At 36.2% G+C, this 16,739-nt stretch overlaps 1 protein-coding gene across 1 annotated transcript in view; it reads right to left on the reverse strand.

Moving 5' to 3' along the window:
* Positions 1-1,101: 1,101 nt before the first annotated feature.
* Positions 1,102-16,739, reverse strand: part of MPHOSPH9 (M-phase phosphoprotein 9) — a 28,372-nt gene continuing 12,734 nt past the window's right edge. Inside the window, 15 exon segments of the mRNA XM_010169365.1 lie at positions 1,102-1,528; positions 2,822-2,890; positions 3,430-3,641; positions 4,474-4,577; positions 5,392-5,512; positions 5,844-6,008; positions 6,798-6,973; positions 7,718-7,855; positions 9,418-9,519; positions 10,804-10,868; positions 11,246-11,293; positions 12,145-12,360; positions 13,416-13,503; positions 14,595-14,753; positions 15,680-16,116. Coding sequence (XP_010167667.1) covers positions 1,427-1,528; positions 2,822-2,890; positions 3,430-3,641; positions 4,474-4,577; positions 5,392-5,512; positions 5,844-6,008; positions 6,798-6,973; positions 7,718-7,855; positions 9,418-9,519; positions 10,804-10,868; positions 11,246-11,293; positions 12,145-12,360; positions 13,416-13,503; positions 14,595-14,753; positions 15,680-16,116 — 2,202 coding nt within the window. The 3' untranslated portion in view covers positions 1,102-1,426.

Raw genomic sequence — 16,739 nt, forward strand, 5'->3', positions numbered from 1 at the left:
AAGAATATGGAATACCATCAAAATTGTACATCTGTTCATGTACCTGGAACTATATTTGAGCAAGTTATCTCCAAGCATTCAGGCCAAATTTCTACATTTTGGAGTAAAAAGGAAAACAAGTAACTAACATCCTTGACTTCTCCCAAACTCTCTTGTACTAAAAGAGCCCACAGGGCAGAAGTGGCTGCAAAAAATACAATTTTTCAAAAAGACTGTGCATGGGTAGGACAGTTCATCAAATATCTTAAAACACAGCACTCTAATTTTAGAATCAGACCTTTACAAGCTTCCTTTATGACAGCTATTCTGGCCTTATAATCACATCATTGGTGGCTAAACATCTTGAGCAAGGACAGAATTTGAAGCACACAATATGATTAAAACCTACATTATCGCTGATGTAATATCCCAGAACCTATTATTGTTCTTGGGCAGGAGGAAAGAATCTAATTTAAACATTTATTTAATATTAAAATACAAACCAAAATATCAATGTTGGACAGTAATTCAGCAATATGCCAACTAGCAAATATATATTTTTCACCAAGAAAAAAACCCAAATATATGTACATTCACAAATACAGTTTGGATTTGGTTTGGAAATGTACATGCTCGGAACACTGGCATGGCACAAAACCCAGTCTGGAGTGTTAAACCAGTAACTTCGAGTAGTTACAGTCCTGGAGTGTTGTCTGGAGTTGAGTTTCTCACTGGGAGACACGATGGCCACTGTCAGTCTCGTGAATCCTGCTACTCACAGTCTCAAAACACAACTCACTGCGACTGTTGGGAGACAGCAAATGATTTAGAGCAAATATTTTCCTAACGCAGCCAGCAGCAACCAAACTAGCAAAACACACACCAGTTTGCAGCCAGAGTAATGAAAGTATTGCTCACAGTTTTGTCACAATGAAAAATATCCATGTTATAAGGTTTCAGTTAAAAGGATTTACCAGAGAACAGTAGTTACCTTTAACGCAGGTAGTTCACGTTGCTTTTTGTATTCAAAATTTCCTATTGGCTAATATTTACATCATACCATAAATATTTATAAAATGGGGAGGAAAACGAAGTGCAAAAGGGTAACATTATTAACATTATCATTTTCTGAAAACAAGCTGCCTCTTTGTTTCTTATTCTTATTATAAATTGAGTATCACTATTTAAAAAATAATTAGTATTTCTAAAAATATTACAATACAGGATAAACATTGATTTCTCAAGTGTAACAAAAATAGGTTTAAAATATAGGTGGCTGTTTGAAGTACAAAATATTGCTGTTTGTAAAGGGTAACATGGTTGTAAAACTACTATTGAGGGCTTATAAAAATACAAAACAATTTGCATTTACTGAGTGCATAATTACATATTAGTGCAAAAAAAAAAAAAAAATAAAAAAAGCATATTTGCATTCAAGAGGGAATTGTCAAAGATTTGCAGAGGTACGTAAAACATGGAATCTTTTCAGAATCATGCGTATCGACCCCAAATCTCTATTAATCCTTTCCAAACGATCTTCCAGGGCTTCCTAAAAGAGACAGATAAAGAAAAGAAAGGGAAAAACAAACCACATTTAATAACATACAACAAAATCCAATGATCCTTCTAAAATGAAGAAACTACCACTGCTCCTATACCCAGCTGATGTCCTTTTTGACACACTACTAGCATTCTGTTAGCACCCAAAAACTAGAGCCAGACCTACAAACTTTTTGTATTATTTTAATGTGTGTGTGTGTATTTGTGAGTTGTTGGCTTTTTTTAAAGCTGTGTCAGGTATCTGGGGTTTTTTTTTTTTCCCCCCCATGTGACTCATGAAACTCCATGAGATAAACTTGACAAGAATTAGGACAGGCTGATAATGAAGGAGACACATTTAGGAAACAGTGGAGCACTGTGCTGAGTGGCAGTATTGATTTACTAGAACGCACTTTTACTTTCACATTGATAACAAACCCTGGGATTACCATTTGGGAAATGCTGAAGTTGTAGGCTTCGCACAGAGACCTCTAACACACAACTTCTGAGACACTTGTTTTTATTAGAAGAGTCTGCAGAGCTTCCCAAGAAGGCACTTTCCTGTATTCCACCTACACTGCTTAAATTTTGCTTCCTTATTTTCTTCTTTATACTTTCAAGTAGACAAAACACAAACAAACCAACCCACCCTAAACTTTGTACTTTCTTTTACAGCATAACATCCTCCCTACAGCTGCAGGGATCTGTTTCCAGTCACTGCATTTTCTCAATGTATTGCTTTTATCTACCTCTCACTTTTATCACAAGAAAAGACTATTCTTGCAATAACTTGGAAAAATGCATCCCATATACAAAAACCAGAAGATATAAAGAGTCTTACGCAGAATACACACTATGCAGTATGTACATATATGTACACACACATGCTTTTTCTTTATATGCATATAAATAGACACACACAAAAGAAAAGTTGTCAGTTTGTGGCAGAAGGGCACAAATCAAATGTTTGCAGGGCTGATTATTCTTTTCTGAATCACTTGCATACAAATTATCCAGATTTACACCTTCTACACAGCAAGTCAGCGTGTGTTTATAATTAACTTGCAGTAACTTCAATTATCTTCTAAATGCAGTAAAGTTTAGAGAATAGAAAACACCTTTCACAGAGATTCAAAATTCAGCCATATTCAGGAAAAATTCTCTGTGTTATGGAAAAATTCACATTGTAATTGCACTTGTTATAGAGCAGAACTTTCATCTGCATTATATATTCTCAAATTGTGGAAAAGCAACAGTAGAAAACTGTAGAAAAGAGAACAGTCATATGTAGAAGCTTTTTCACCTGATTTAATCTTGCTTGCAAGGTCATTCTTCCACCAGAACAAGGTATTCGACTCAATGCAGCCTCAATCTAATAAAAGAAAATACTTCAGCTGTAAATTATGGTTTCAAGAGCCAATACAAACCTTCCTAATTCATCTTGGAAAAATAGAGGTGAGGTGTATAGATCACAGATACACATCCAGTTTTGTTCTTAAACACTAACTTAGGTTATTATAATATAGAAAACTGATAAAAAAGTCAACATTCATAAGCAGACCCTCTCAAGGCTCATTTTGAGGAGAGCACTCTTAGTTGCCAGAATAACCTTCCTTGTTTGAAAGGCTGATTTAAAGCACTGTCCATGAAGGAAGAAAGTAAATTCACTCCAACCCTTCCATTCACACTGTGCTTATGCTCAAGTGACTTTCCTTTATTGAAGAAGTTAGGGACAGAAAAGGACTGAAGAATGGGAAGTAGAGCAGGGAATGATAATGGCACATTCTTAGGGTAACACTAGAAACTGTGCATGAATTTCAGCCATGCATTGCGTAGCTATACAGCCACCTCCCTCACTTCTCACACAACAATTATGTTTCATCACGACTTTAAAATAAAAATAATCTTTGCCTGTTGCTTTTCTTGAGTCAGCTCATCAAAAAGCTTCTCTGTTTCAGCCAGAGTCTTAATCCTTGCTGTGTACTTGAAGTCTCCCTCACAAGGTGATAGCACTGGCTCATATTTTTGTGCTAGGCTCCTCTCGTCCCAAGCTGTCATTTTCTTCATTCCAGTATTGACAGATTCGGCACAAGAGCTGTGTCTGACACCTGAATGCTGCCTTCCTAGTAAAAAAATAGGGGTCTTGTAATTTGTTTTGTAATTGGCTGTGAAATTACTACATAGGACAGAAAAATAAACTAACAACAAGAAAAGCAGTGTGATCTTGGAGGTGCATAAACTGAGGATAGTGACTAGCAAAGCCTTAATAGGTTGCCTGAAACAAACTTCCCAGAAGAATGTAAAACATTTGTATGGGTCATCTTCCAAGTGATCTTTATAACACAGCATATTTTTTGGCTAAGAAACAGATGACTGTACTGTGCTAATTAGGAATTACTTTTACTGGTACAACATTTCTAAATATCACCAAGTAGACTAGTTGTCATGAAAACACTAGTCTAAATAAATGCATTAATAAAAACAAAAGCAGAACATTGTGACAAGAATTACAGAAGTGAGAAAAGATTAGGTTCAATCAATCTTTGAAAAATCTGAAACAACTGGCTTTATTATAGTTGCTCTTTGCTATCTGTAATGCAATCTTTAACCATAGAATTTTATTTGTATGACTGAGTGTGTACATCTTAATATAGACCCTATTGAGATATGCATTGTATAACTGAGGCAAGCAGAGGAAAACATATTGTCCTTCTTTCTCAACCTAATTATTTTTGTCATTCCATTGTGTTTGTGCACACACACATACACACAAATAAAATACAGCATGAATGGTATTTCTCTGTTGACAGGAATAAGACAAGATGTAGAGGATTTTTAAAAGTTGGACTTTGTAAGTGTCAGCTTTTATTTAAGCAGCTGTTACCAATGTGGAAGAAATCATGGTAAAAAAAAAAATAAAGACCAGTTTTCCCCCACCCCACTTTGACAGATTACCTGCTACATCATCTCCTGAGTGAAACTGGAGCTTTTTTCTTGGATTATTGTGCTGTAAAGTAGATGTAGGACCAGCTTCCAGATCATCAAGAAGTATATCAAATCTACAGAGCAGGAAGCACACAACAATTACTTCAAGAAACCATGTCTCAAGCAATACAATATTTTCTACTTTTTCACCTTTTGGTAAGGTAGACAATTTTTTTAGAAAACAATTTATATCCCACAGGCATTGCAAGTCTTCTGATTACCACTCACAGTACCATACCCCAATATACTCCTATTTGCACACACCACATTCATGTGACTTACTTTCAGGAGGCAGCCAAGCTGTCACTCCCAAACACACCGAGTTCCCATCAAGTTGTCATCCTCAAGAACCATCGAAATGGTTAAAAAAAACCATTCATTTTTCTTCCTCATTCACATGTACTACACTTCAATCTCACTGCTATGTATGTTCTCAAACTCTACAAGCCTTGCCAAGCAAAGATCTCTACAGAAACCACAGAATCTAGTACAGTTTGCAGAAAGTTAAGTTGATGTATTTTTTAACATGCTTGTAGGTGCCATGACAGGCAGGCAGGTACTACTTCTATTTTTGTTTACACCTCCTGATAAGCAGCACATAGATCTAGACTTACTCCACAGAACAGTTCTTCTATAACTTCTTTGTCACTGATCAATTTTTTTTAATAGTAAATCAAACATCTCATCTTGATGAATGCTAAAGATGAGAAATCATTCTAGATTTTTTCTTGCCAGATTTTAAAAAGTAAAAAGCTTTATATTCAGAAGTCATCACATAACTTGTTTTCTAGGACTTTTAATGAACAAGAAACAGCAGCATTAAGCCTTCATAAACATACTGCTGCTTTAATAGTGATCAGAACACAACTGCATTCACCAGACTCGTACCTTGTCACTGTGTTTTCATTTTTGCTAAGCAAATGGCTAAATCCAGGAGAGAGGTTTTCTCTTGGAGATCGTTTTGGACTGTATGTCACAGACACTGGTGCCAACATTATCTCTCTTCTTGCTGCAAAAGACAAAGTATGTTTAACTACCTAAAACTTCTCCCAATGCAGCATCGCCCACTCATGTGATCAGATGCTTACACCTTAAGTGAATGCTTTTGAAAGCTGTCTACATGTTTATTTAAATTAGATGAAAAGGGCACTGCAACACAAAAAAACCCAAAAATAAACCTCAAACTCTCATGTTTTCTATAATTATAGACAAGCTTTTTTTCCCAGACTGTCAGAATAATACAGAAATCTCGTCTTTATTTTTCTTTCTTCACAAACAGCCTTTCATTATTTGCTTCTACTTTCTGAGTAACACAAACCCAGCTTCAGAAAAGCACTTACTTGGAGTATTTGATTTCCTGTTTGAAGGAGGAAGGGACGATGACCTCTGGCCAGAAGGGGAGCTGTACCGTTTGGGTCTGTGTTGGTCTTTACCTTTTTCTGGCGATCGGTTAGCAACTAAAGAAGCTTCAACAAACCCAACAGTTTGACGTCGATTTGATGTCTCTAATTAAAAGGAAAAATTTATTATGTTCATCAATCTTTTTCAATACAAGAACTGACAAATATTCCCCTGTACTCAGCTTTGACTGTACAGAGACTGCACTTAGTCTGCCTCACGTCAACCTCTTTGTGCTGTTTTGCTCAAGTCTCACTTCCTGCTCATCATATTCATGAAACAAATAGTTTATTTAACTCATAAAAAGGATGCTTTGCAGCATGTGTGGGAGAAATGATGCTAAATAACACTGATTTAATAAAGAGACAGTAGAAGGAGGACAAAAGCATCTTTTGGGAAAGAGAGTTGGAATACTTGTCTGAACAAGAATAAAAGCACATAAGAAAGACTCAATGTTTTCTGATTACAAGGTTTCCTACATCAATGTTTTTAGAACAGCTCAGCGCAGTCCTACAGTACACATGCCAGCTTTCTTAATAACATTCTGATACAACACCATGAGAACTAAACTAAAATGGATGTACAGCCAGCCAGAGCTTTGTTAGGACTCCATTAACTGTTTATAAATACTGAGATATTCTTAGAAAAAGGACATTAACTACTCCCTAGATTGAGACCTAACAGCAACCTTTGCATTCCCCCTATTTTAAACAATTCACTTAGCTATATCATTTTGAATTTTCTTAGGAAAACTCCAGAAGTTTGCATGCTAAAACTGTCTTTATCTCATCACTCAAGCCTGATGGACTTTAATGCTGAGAACAACAAAACCAAAAGACATGCAAAGAAAGACAAGCCAGTAAAGACAAACTTAGGAATACAAAAATAAAAGTTACTAGCTGGTGTGTCTTCTTTTTCTGTCTGTGTACCCCAATCTTTAAATGCTTTTCCTTCTTCAAGTTCTTTAAAGGCTTTTATAATTGGTGCTTCTGACATCTCATTTTCTTTCTTTTCTATTGTGTTTGTTGAAGAGTCTTCTTGTGAAGAGTCTTTTTCAGGAGGAGAATGGTGCCTTAAAGAATGTGGGTCAGTGGAAGAAAAAAGATCAAGTTTTTTTTACTTTATTTCATATATCCAGATACTAGCTGAATAAACAAAAACCTGGAGAAATTTAGTTAGAGATTTACAGTTGTCAAAACTAAAATTTTAAGGGTGCTTTTTGATTTCAGCCAAGAACCTGAAATTGTGTTATAGCCAATTTAAGAATCTAAAGTTGAACAGTACGAGTTAAATTTGGTGACTTGACATGTTCTTAGAACTAAATACATCCTGACAGAGACTTCAGAAACTTCTGAGGAAGGCAGCAAACTACCAAGAAATCGCTCCCAAAGTTAGATCTGAAGCTTCACACTGGAGGAAAGCTGCAGCCAACCACTACAGCTCACCCCCAATACAGAGCACAGAGTGTCCAGACTCCGAGTAGAACTGGACACAAACATGGGGATCATAAAGGCACAAGATGCAGTTGAAGGTTTCTGATATTTCAAGGAAGGTACTGAAGGTACTTGATACTTCAAGGAAGGTATGAAGCTTGCAATGAAGCTTTCTTCATACCAGGTTAGTGAAGGAAGAAAGCTGGTTTGTTTTTAAGGAATTGTTAAGAATTTTTAAGCATCTACACCACTAAGAAATTTTTTTAAAACTCTATTTAACAAGTACAAAATCTAAAAATATGAATCTAATCAATTCTGGATAAAACTATTTTTCAAAGTGTTCAACTTTACACCATAGTGGTGAGTGACGGAAACCAACTCACCTAGAAGGAATGTAGGTTTCTTCTAATCTGTTATCTTGGGGGCTTTCCTGGACTTCCAAAGGCTGGCCAGTGAAGATTGAATACTCCGCTCCTGGTATCAACCACTTCCGCCTGCTGACATCAGGAGCTGCCAACTTGCTGTAGGAACAAAATACTTCAAACTTATGAAAGGCTTTGGAATTTTATTTATTTTTAATTTAAGAAAGAAAAATCCAGCTATTAATTCTAGTTAAACAGAAACAATAACAAACATACAGTAAACTTGTAAAATAACTGCTTTTTAAAACATGTTTGTAAAGTAAAAATAAAATATTTAAAAAAAGAACCATATGTTGAGGTTTCAGTCTAAATTACACAATATGCTCAGAATGCAGAACTCCACAAAGATCATCTTGTAATTTAATGACACTTATTCAGACCAACGTTTGGGTAACAAGCAGTTCTCAACTAATTAAACAAAAACATTTTGGTGTAGATCACTCCAATAGCTCAGAGCATCTGACCTCATCTTTCCTTTTGACACCATTTAGTACAAAAATAAAAACCAAGAAAATGTCACCGTTGATGACCTGAGAGTAATAAATATTAACTAATAAGCATCAATGAGTATATTATCTGAAATATCAAAAGAACAATATTATTTTTATACACAGGAACGCAGATGATAATTAGGAAAAAATGGTTCTTGTTTACACAAGCTATGAACCATAACTACTATTCTGTAACTCTGTCCTGCTGTGCATTCAATTGGAATGAGGCTTTCTTTGAGCCCTGAGATCAGTTCGGGATGGATTAACTCCCAAATCCATACTGGCTCTTAAATCCTCCTCCCTGACAAACATGGTCTGCCATGTTCAAGTCTTCCTTTTTTCTATTCATTGTTGATGGATCTTGTTCACAAGTGTTAAAATATCTCTAAGCAGAAACCTGTCCCTGTAATATATTAATACATAAATTATTTGCATCATCATAATCATCAAAAATCAAATCCCCCAAAATACTACTGTTCAATATATACAAACAGACATCCACAAAACATGTTACATTATCATTTTGTGCTTCACAACACCAGTGCTGAACTGGGAGAGACACCCAAGAAGCCATAACTAAGTAATAAAAAACAGAGGGGCACAAAGCTTTTCAGGTCTTTAAAACATGAGAAAAAGAAAAAAAAACAACAAACAAACAAACAACTCAGGTCTTTAAAACATGAGAAAAAGGAAAAAAAAACAACAAACAAACAAAAAACCCCAAACAGACCACAGACCAACTTTAATTTCCTTAACAAAAACTCTACTCTCAGGATACCTGTAAAAATATATTTAGAAACCTAAAATGTAGTTATCAGCCTTTCAAATCAACGACACAAAGAAAACCTCTAATGTCTAATTGGACTATTAGATTTCATTCCCAAGATCTTTGTTGAGCATGGGAATCCCTATTCAGCTGACTGAGCAAATGAGACCTATCACTCATTCAGGGAGACTAGAGACAGTCTGCCAGGTCACACATCTATTATCCAATTTCTTTATTTGTTTTTAATAATCTCTTGCATGTGAAGTCTCTGGATTACATCGTGTGTTTTATGTGCTTTAGCCTATAGACTGACATCTTGATCTTTATCCATTTTTCAGCAAAACAAGTTAAAAAACATTCTAAAACACATGACCTCTTTTCACATTGTCAGAATATCCACTCACTTGGCACAAGAGGTTCTCAAATGACTTTCGGTAATATGGCGAAGTTTCAGCATGTTTTCATGTTCTACCTGCTTGAGTTGAGCTTCAAGTTTTGCAATTGTCCTAATGTGGAAGTAGCAAAGATGCATTATAAGATTATTTAAGACATAGAAGAGATATCATATTTCTTACAAGCTTACTCATTTTTATTCAGATATCCTGGGTGAAGTAGAACAACAAGAGCAACTACTACATTTTTATCTATCTGTATAAATATTTGAATTCTAAGTTAAATAAGTTGGGTAACCTAAGCGAGAAAGACAGGGCCAGGAGATATTGCTGTGGATCAAAGCATTCAACTCAGAGGGGTTGGGCAAAACAAAAACAAAAACATTTTTCCTCCTTGAAAGGATGTATTTATACAAAAGGCTCCCTGACTCTGGTTTTAGTGAGTGGCTCCTCCTCCTCTGTGTCATTCAGGTAACTCCACCAATCTGCTGCTCAGGCTCTTCACATCATTTTCCTCCCTCCCACACACTGCAGTCCACATCTTCAGTGAACCAGCCCTTGACAAAGCAACACAATCTTAGGCATTCCCCACTTGGGGGACAGAAATACAGGAGTCTGGAGTAGGATACAAAAATCTCCTTTTTTCCACTACTGTTTCCCCAGTCTGGAATGGTCTCCAGGTACCACCATCAAGAATCAGGCAGGAAAACAGAACCACTGATCCCTGACTGAACTGTTCTTCACACTATCTTAATTTCCTCAACAGTCCCAATAAAAATTAAAGACAGAAATCATAGGCAAGAGGATATGTTTATAATTGTAAACCCCTTGATGGTCACATATGTCTTGCCTAGGGCCTACCCAAAAAGCATAAAGCTCAATGCATTGCTGTTCTTTCAACCAAAAAATAGATGCAGGTAGCCTGAGGGACATCCACAGGAGATATTACTCCTGCTCTATACATGGAACACCTTTCTGTCCTTTATTCATGCCTAGGAGTCATAATCTTGAATAGCAAACTCCTGTCAGCATCCTCGCTCCTGAAAACCAGGAGAGAGACTGGTTAGCTGAAGATGGGGAGCTCCTGAGGAGACAACTGTAGCAGTAAGAGCTTGAGCAGTGGACTGGCTGGGCTAGCTGAGTGATAACCGTCAGAAAGGAGGCAATTAATTACATCCCACTGGAAGACATTGGTGACTGAGGAAGTAAAAAAACACATATCCTAGAATAACAAGATTTTTTACAGTGTGTACAGAGTAACACAAAGCAACATGAAATGCTTTGTAAGACGTAATTAAACTTGCAAGATCTACAGCCTTTGTAATCTAGGAGTAAATGTTTAGCACACAGCCCATAATTCATATTGTTAAAATAGTAATAAGACAGTTTCACATTTACCTTTTCAAATCAGAAATCTGCGTGTTTGCGTCAAGTAATTTGTTTTCAGTTGTATTTAATGTATCCTACAAGTACACAAGGAAAAAAGTAAAAAGCCTAGAAACTACACAAGTGTATTAAAAGAATAATGAGTAACTCTACAGCAGTCCTGAAAACAATACATTAAATACACCTTCCTATTTGAAAGGGAGGCCCATTAAATTGCTTTGGCTTTGAATTTGCAGTGTTTTTGCTGTCTGTGACTGGAAAACAATACATTCCAAACTCCCTCCTCTTCCCGCCAGGGCTCTGAAGATGTAGGAAGAAGCTAATCAGTTAAAATAAATAGGGATCTTTAAGTTTTATCTCTTTCAAAATACTTAATTCAGTTAATTCTATGGCACATTATCATATACTTTGCATGTTTGTTTGGTTTTTTTTTAATTAACTAGCATGTACTTACCTTTACTCTTTCATGTTCTTTTCCAAGGGACTCATATTCTCCCAAAAGCTAAAAAACCAACACACAAACCCACACTGAGACCACATATAATTAACAGTTTTGTTGACTGCTGTAAAACCATCTAAATTGCTTGTCTAACACACACAGAAGCACTACAGGGGATACAGAATGTACTTTAATAGTATTTGTTAAGTTCTAGCATCTTCTAATTGGAGCAAAGAATTACAGACAGGACAAAAGAAGACAGAGTTACTTACACAACATATTTCTAATTTTCAAATTATTTATCTCCAAAGAATCTGAAGGAGCTGAATAAACCAGTAAAATTCCTCACTGACTTTGTATTTTGAAATTTTAATTGCAAAAAAGGAGTTAAAGCATGAGGTAGCTTTTCCAGCTAATACCCTTTTGGCAATCCATTTCAACATTCCATAAAGCTCTCACTGAAGAATCAGAACAATTCCTTTGATTCAGTCTAAAATCATACACTGAATTAATGGTTTTAGCAAGTTGTGATGACTTCTCAAAAATTCAGCCCATGCCACTAAGCTTAAGAGAGGAAAAAAATAACTTTCTAAAACTATTTCCTGTAATATCTCTAAAAATAAAATGAGTTAATAACACACAGAGTAATAAAATACCTGAAACAGATTATGACAAGTGTTATCACATCAAGCACACACTTGCTGCCTTAAATAATTGGTTTTAATTATCTTTTAGGTCTGTAGTATCACCTAACACGTAGCCTACTCAAGAGTCAGCTGAAAAATTTCTGTTCTTAGTCATGCATTAGGACTTTACAATGATAAACTTCCAGTAGTTTTCCAAAACACCCAGGACTTGCTGTGTCCATAACAGGCTCTGCAGCTGTAAACATCATTATCCGTTTTCTTACTCACATTTTGGAACATTTTATTTTCTTCCTTTAGCCTTGTATTTTTATTATCAGATAACCTGTAAGCCTTTTCAACTGCTTCTTCTAGATCTTTAAGCCTCGATTTCAGTCGACTGATAGTGTTGTCCTTCTCTTTGTTACTTGTGCGCATTTCTTCAAGACGTTCTTGCAAAACTTTGGAGGTGTTACTGACTGTGTAAAAACGTTCTCTCCAATCTGCCTGGGGGAGAAAAAAACAGTTGTTAGAATCATAGAATGGTTTGGATTGGAAGGGCCCTTAAAGCTCATCCAGTTCCACCCCCCCTGCCATCAGCAGGGACACCTTCCACTAGACCAGGTTGCTCAAAGCCTCATCCAGCCTGGCCTTGAACACTTCCAGGGATGGGGCATCAACAACTTCCTTGGGCAACCTGTTCCAGTGTCTGACCACCCTTACAGTGAAGAACTTCTTCCTAATATCTAATCCAAACCTGCCCTCTTTCAGTTTAAACCCATTTCCCCTTGTTTTGTCTTACCTAGCAGATTTTTTATTTCAGTACAAAGCTTACTCTAAAATCATCTAAATAGAAAACAAGGCTCTATGTTTTCATGAACTAAACAAGATTTTTGCTCATTTCTGTGATGTATAAATAAGGAAAATTAAAATTAAAAACCCAAACCACATTTATTTTATAGGATTTATGTAGAGGTTAGACCTCTAATCTCAGATGATTGTCTTGCTTCCCAGCATAGAAAAATGTCTAAAAAAAAGGAAGTGGAATGAATTAGTCTCTCCAGGTTTTTAACTTCCATGATGAAGTATCCTGTTCTTTGACCAATAAATGCAGCTATGCAAACTGGTAAGCAAACTGGTCTGACCTAGCCAGAAAAACTGTATAAATATACTTAGAGAATATTTTTGCCCTAGTGCAGATAAGATTTGCTTTTATCACAGCTCTAATAAGAAATGAAAGTAATTAAAATAAATTTAAAAAAAAAATCTAAAGAGAAACATCATAAACATATCACAGTATTTCACTCTTAAACTTTGTCTGATCCCTCCTAACCTGGAAAGGTTGTTCATAAACAAAAGTGATGATGATTCAAGTAGGGAGTCTTAAGAACCTCAGCTAGGAAAGTCGCTGGTGGAACATAGTGGCTGATGTCATATATTAAGGAGAAAGGTTGAAAATAAGAAGAGAAAGATATGGAAACACAGTTCAGCTTAATCATGAACAAGTGCATTCTCTTACCCTTTTAGTTAAAAAACAACTTGATTTAAGAACATACACTTACCACTTGCTTTTCTAGCTTATTATTCTTATTTTCAAGGGCTTTTATACGAGCACTCGCTTCATTCAGAGCCGCATCTAATTGGTCACACCTATTTAGAACATACAGATTACAAAAATCTCTTGAAATTTTAAAATAACAAATCTACATTTTATAGCCTTCTTTCCTTCCTCAAATCTCCCCCCCCCAGGTTTTGGTACCCAGCTTGTGACCTCCTCCCACAGGTCACTGCAGTGAGCACCCGTCATCTCTGCTCGGGAAGGGCTGTGGTGGGCAAGCAGCAAACTGGGAACATGTGCAGAGATTCCAGATGGCTCCGAGCTTAAGAGCTGCAGAACCAAAAGCAGCTGAGATGCACCAGAGCAGAGTTCCACTTCAGCTAATTGATGATGCTGTGATAATTAGTGACTGAAATAATATTGCAAGCTACTTTAACTCAATAAACAACTGCTCAGAAGTCACTTTTAATAGTTAGAACACACTGGTCCTGGAAGACAAGTCAAAAGAGTCCCAACTACTCACAGACTTTTTCAATTATTCTGAAGTGCATAAATTTTATAAAGCATTTTAGCTGTCTAAATTCAAAATATGCATTTTGACTAGCAATAATGATACAAAAATAATATCAAACATATATATAGTAAACATTCAAGCTATATCTAATGGAAAATATAGGTGAGGCACACAGACTCCAGTAGTAATATTTGGTCAAAGAGCATTGACTGGCAAATTGGCTTTATAAAGCTACCAATGAATTCAAGACTGGTTCTGTGTCATCTGTAGTTCTGACAGGAAAGGTAAAGAGGGAGGATGTTCACCAGCACAACAGGAAAGCACTATCTTGCAACATAGATACTTCCATTACAAATTGCTTAGGAATACCTCAGCCTTTCTGGAGCAAAATTTATACTGGTTTCAGCAAAAATCAGGTCAAACAAGACTTCTGATCCAAACATCACACTTGGTGCCTAACAATAATTTTAAACTAATTTTAAAAAGCTGCATTAAATAACACAAAAATTTATATTTAATAGGAAAATATTAGTATCATAGATGCATGAAATCTTCAGAATTGAAGAGTGATGTATATTTTTCAAGATATTCTAAACAAGCATACTCAGTTTCTAAAGCTGAAAGAATACCCTGGGACAGAGGAAGAGGACAAGGAAGGACAAACAGTACCTGTCAGCAAGATTTTGATTGATTTTCTTCAAGTCTTCAGATGAAGCAGTTCTATGGCTTGCCTCTAGTTGCTGTTTTAAGCTATGTATCTCAGAGTCATAGTAAGCTCGTAGATCAGCTATGTGTCGAGCGTGTTTTTCCCTCAAGTTCTGCCTAATCCTGTTGTCAAAATTAAGAAGAAAAACAATATCCAGCTATCCACACAACTATGCATTGCTGTATTCATTCACACATCATGAACTCAGCACATACACCTCTCTCAGAGCTTCACTGCATTCAAATTAAAGCAAAGAAAGCTTCATCATCTAAGGCAGTGGTGTCAGGCACCTCAGGCTTGCATAGAGGTCTTAATACTAATACAAATATTAATAACATATACAAACACAATATAAAGCTTTATGCTCACTTCTCTCCTTCACTACACACTAGAAACTATGCATGTAAAATTAAAATATGAAAACCCAAACACTGAGCTGCCTTGAAACCATGACCCCTACAAAAGCCCTCACACATGGAATATGGCCACATCTGCTTGTCCATGTGCAAATCATGAGCTCCAATAGCAAGTGGGGGATATTTATTTTTCCTAAGTGCAGTAATTCTGTGCTTCTCTCACCATTTAACTCTAAATAGGAAAACATAACCCCCAGAGAACTTGACATTCTCTGCCTAAATTAAGTCCCTCATACACCCTACAAAGAAGTATGTATTTTTACTTTAACATATCAATGGAAATAACCAAAGCATTAAAACACAGAAAATTGTTTTGCCTTCCAGTTAAGGCTTTGACATCCATGGAAGACAGAGCACAAATATGGTGTCTTAAATTAAATAGTATGGTCTAAAGGAGATTAAGTAGTGCAGTCTAAAGACAGACAATTTTAAATAGTAGAAAATGACTGTTCTATTTATACACCCTCTGTACTTCAGGGGAGGGAAAAAAAAAAAGCATCAATGTCCAGCTATGTTCTAAGCAAACAGAACCCACATATTTTGTTTGGTTTAGTAGTATCTTAAGTTTCACTTCTTTCATGTAAGTACCAACTCTACGACTTTTAAAAAAGGAAAAAAAAAAAATTACTCACTTTGACGTTATCACAGGATCTTCAACAGATGTCACTGAAAGACTATATTCTGGCAAAGTGTTGTCAGCACACTGAGTACTAGAAGATGGAGTTAGAGTCAGTGTTTCTTCCTCCTCAGTGTTGACTAAATTATCATTATTAGCATCCGTATATGCCATTGGAAAGGGACAGCTGGTCTTGTTTTCACTTTGGAATGGGTGATTTCTCCAGGAGTCCAAATGCACAGCTCTGCTGCTGGCAGGATATTTTGGAGAATCATCTAACTGAGATGAAGTACTTGTCTGTGAAAAAGAGTCTGTGTCACAATGACTTGAAAATCTGGGCTCCGCCATAGAGTCTGGAGAAAAAGGAGTAGTCTCTTCAGGACTATTGAAAGAACAGCGTCCTGGGTTCTGCTGACCTGGTTTCATATGCAGGGTTGGATCCAACGTCAAGATCTAGGAAATAAGTTATAACGCTAAAAAAAATTGTGATGTAACTTTTGTTCCTGTAAATTGAGTTTATCTGAAGACATTAGTAAATCATATAATATATTGAAGGAATTACATTGAATATTACTACAATCATTTGGTAGTGACAAGCAAGATGAAGGGACCTATAACAGCTTAGGTAATGATACAAATTCCCAACAGTTTGCCACTTGAGTTTCTAAGTTTCCATTAAGAATAAAAGACATCTCACATCTGCAGCTGTCTAGAAAACCTTTGAAATTTCAGTTATGTAAGTATAAGGATTATGATGTCTGCCTGTAGTTGAAACAATAACTTTGTACAGTTATGAAAATCACTTCATGGATTATATGAACAAGATAGTCAGACAGCCATCATTACTGGATCTTATACGAGACTGAAAGCTGTAAAAAGAAACCAGTAAGATAAAGACAGAGATATGATAATGATAAAGAACATTTCCACAACCTGTGCCTCTTCTGTTTCACGGGTGGAATGAATTTGTCTTGTGAGAAGTAACAAGAAAACCCTGCTCTGCAACTGCAGTTCCACCTGCATTTCATCAGCTGCAGCCTCAGCACAAGCAGAATCGACCCTGCGCCATCCTCAAG

The sequence above is a fragment of the Antrostomus carolinensis genome, unplaced genomic scaffold, assembly GCF_000700745.2.
Source record: "Antrostomus carolinensis isolate BGI_N321 unplaced genomic scaffold, ASM70074v2 scaffold9256, whole genome shotgun sequence".
NCBI lineage: Eukaryota > Metazoa > Chordata > Aves > Caprimulgiformes > Caprimulgidae > Antrostomus > Antrostomus carolinensis.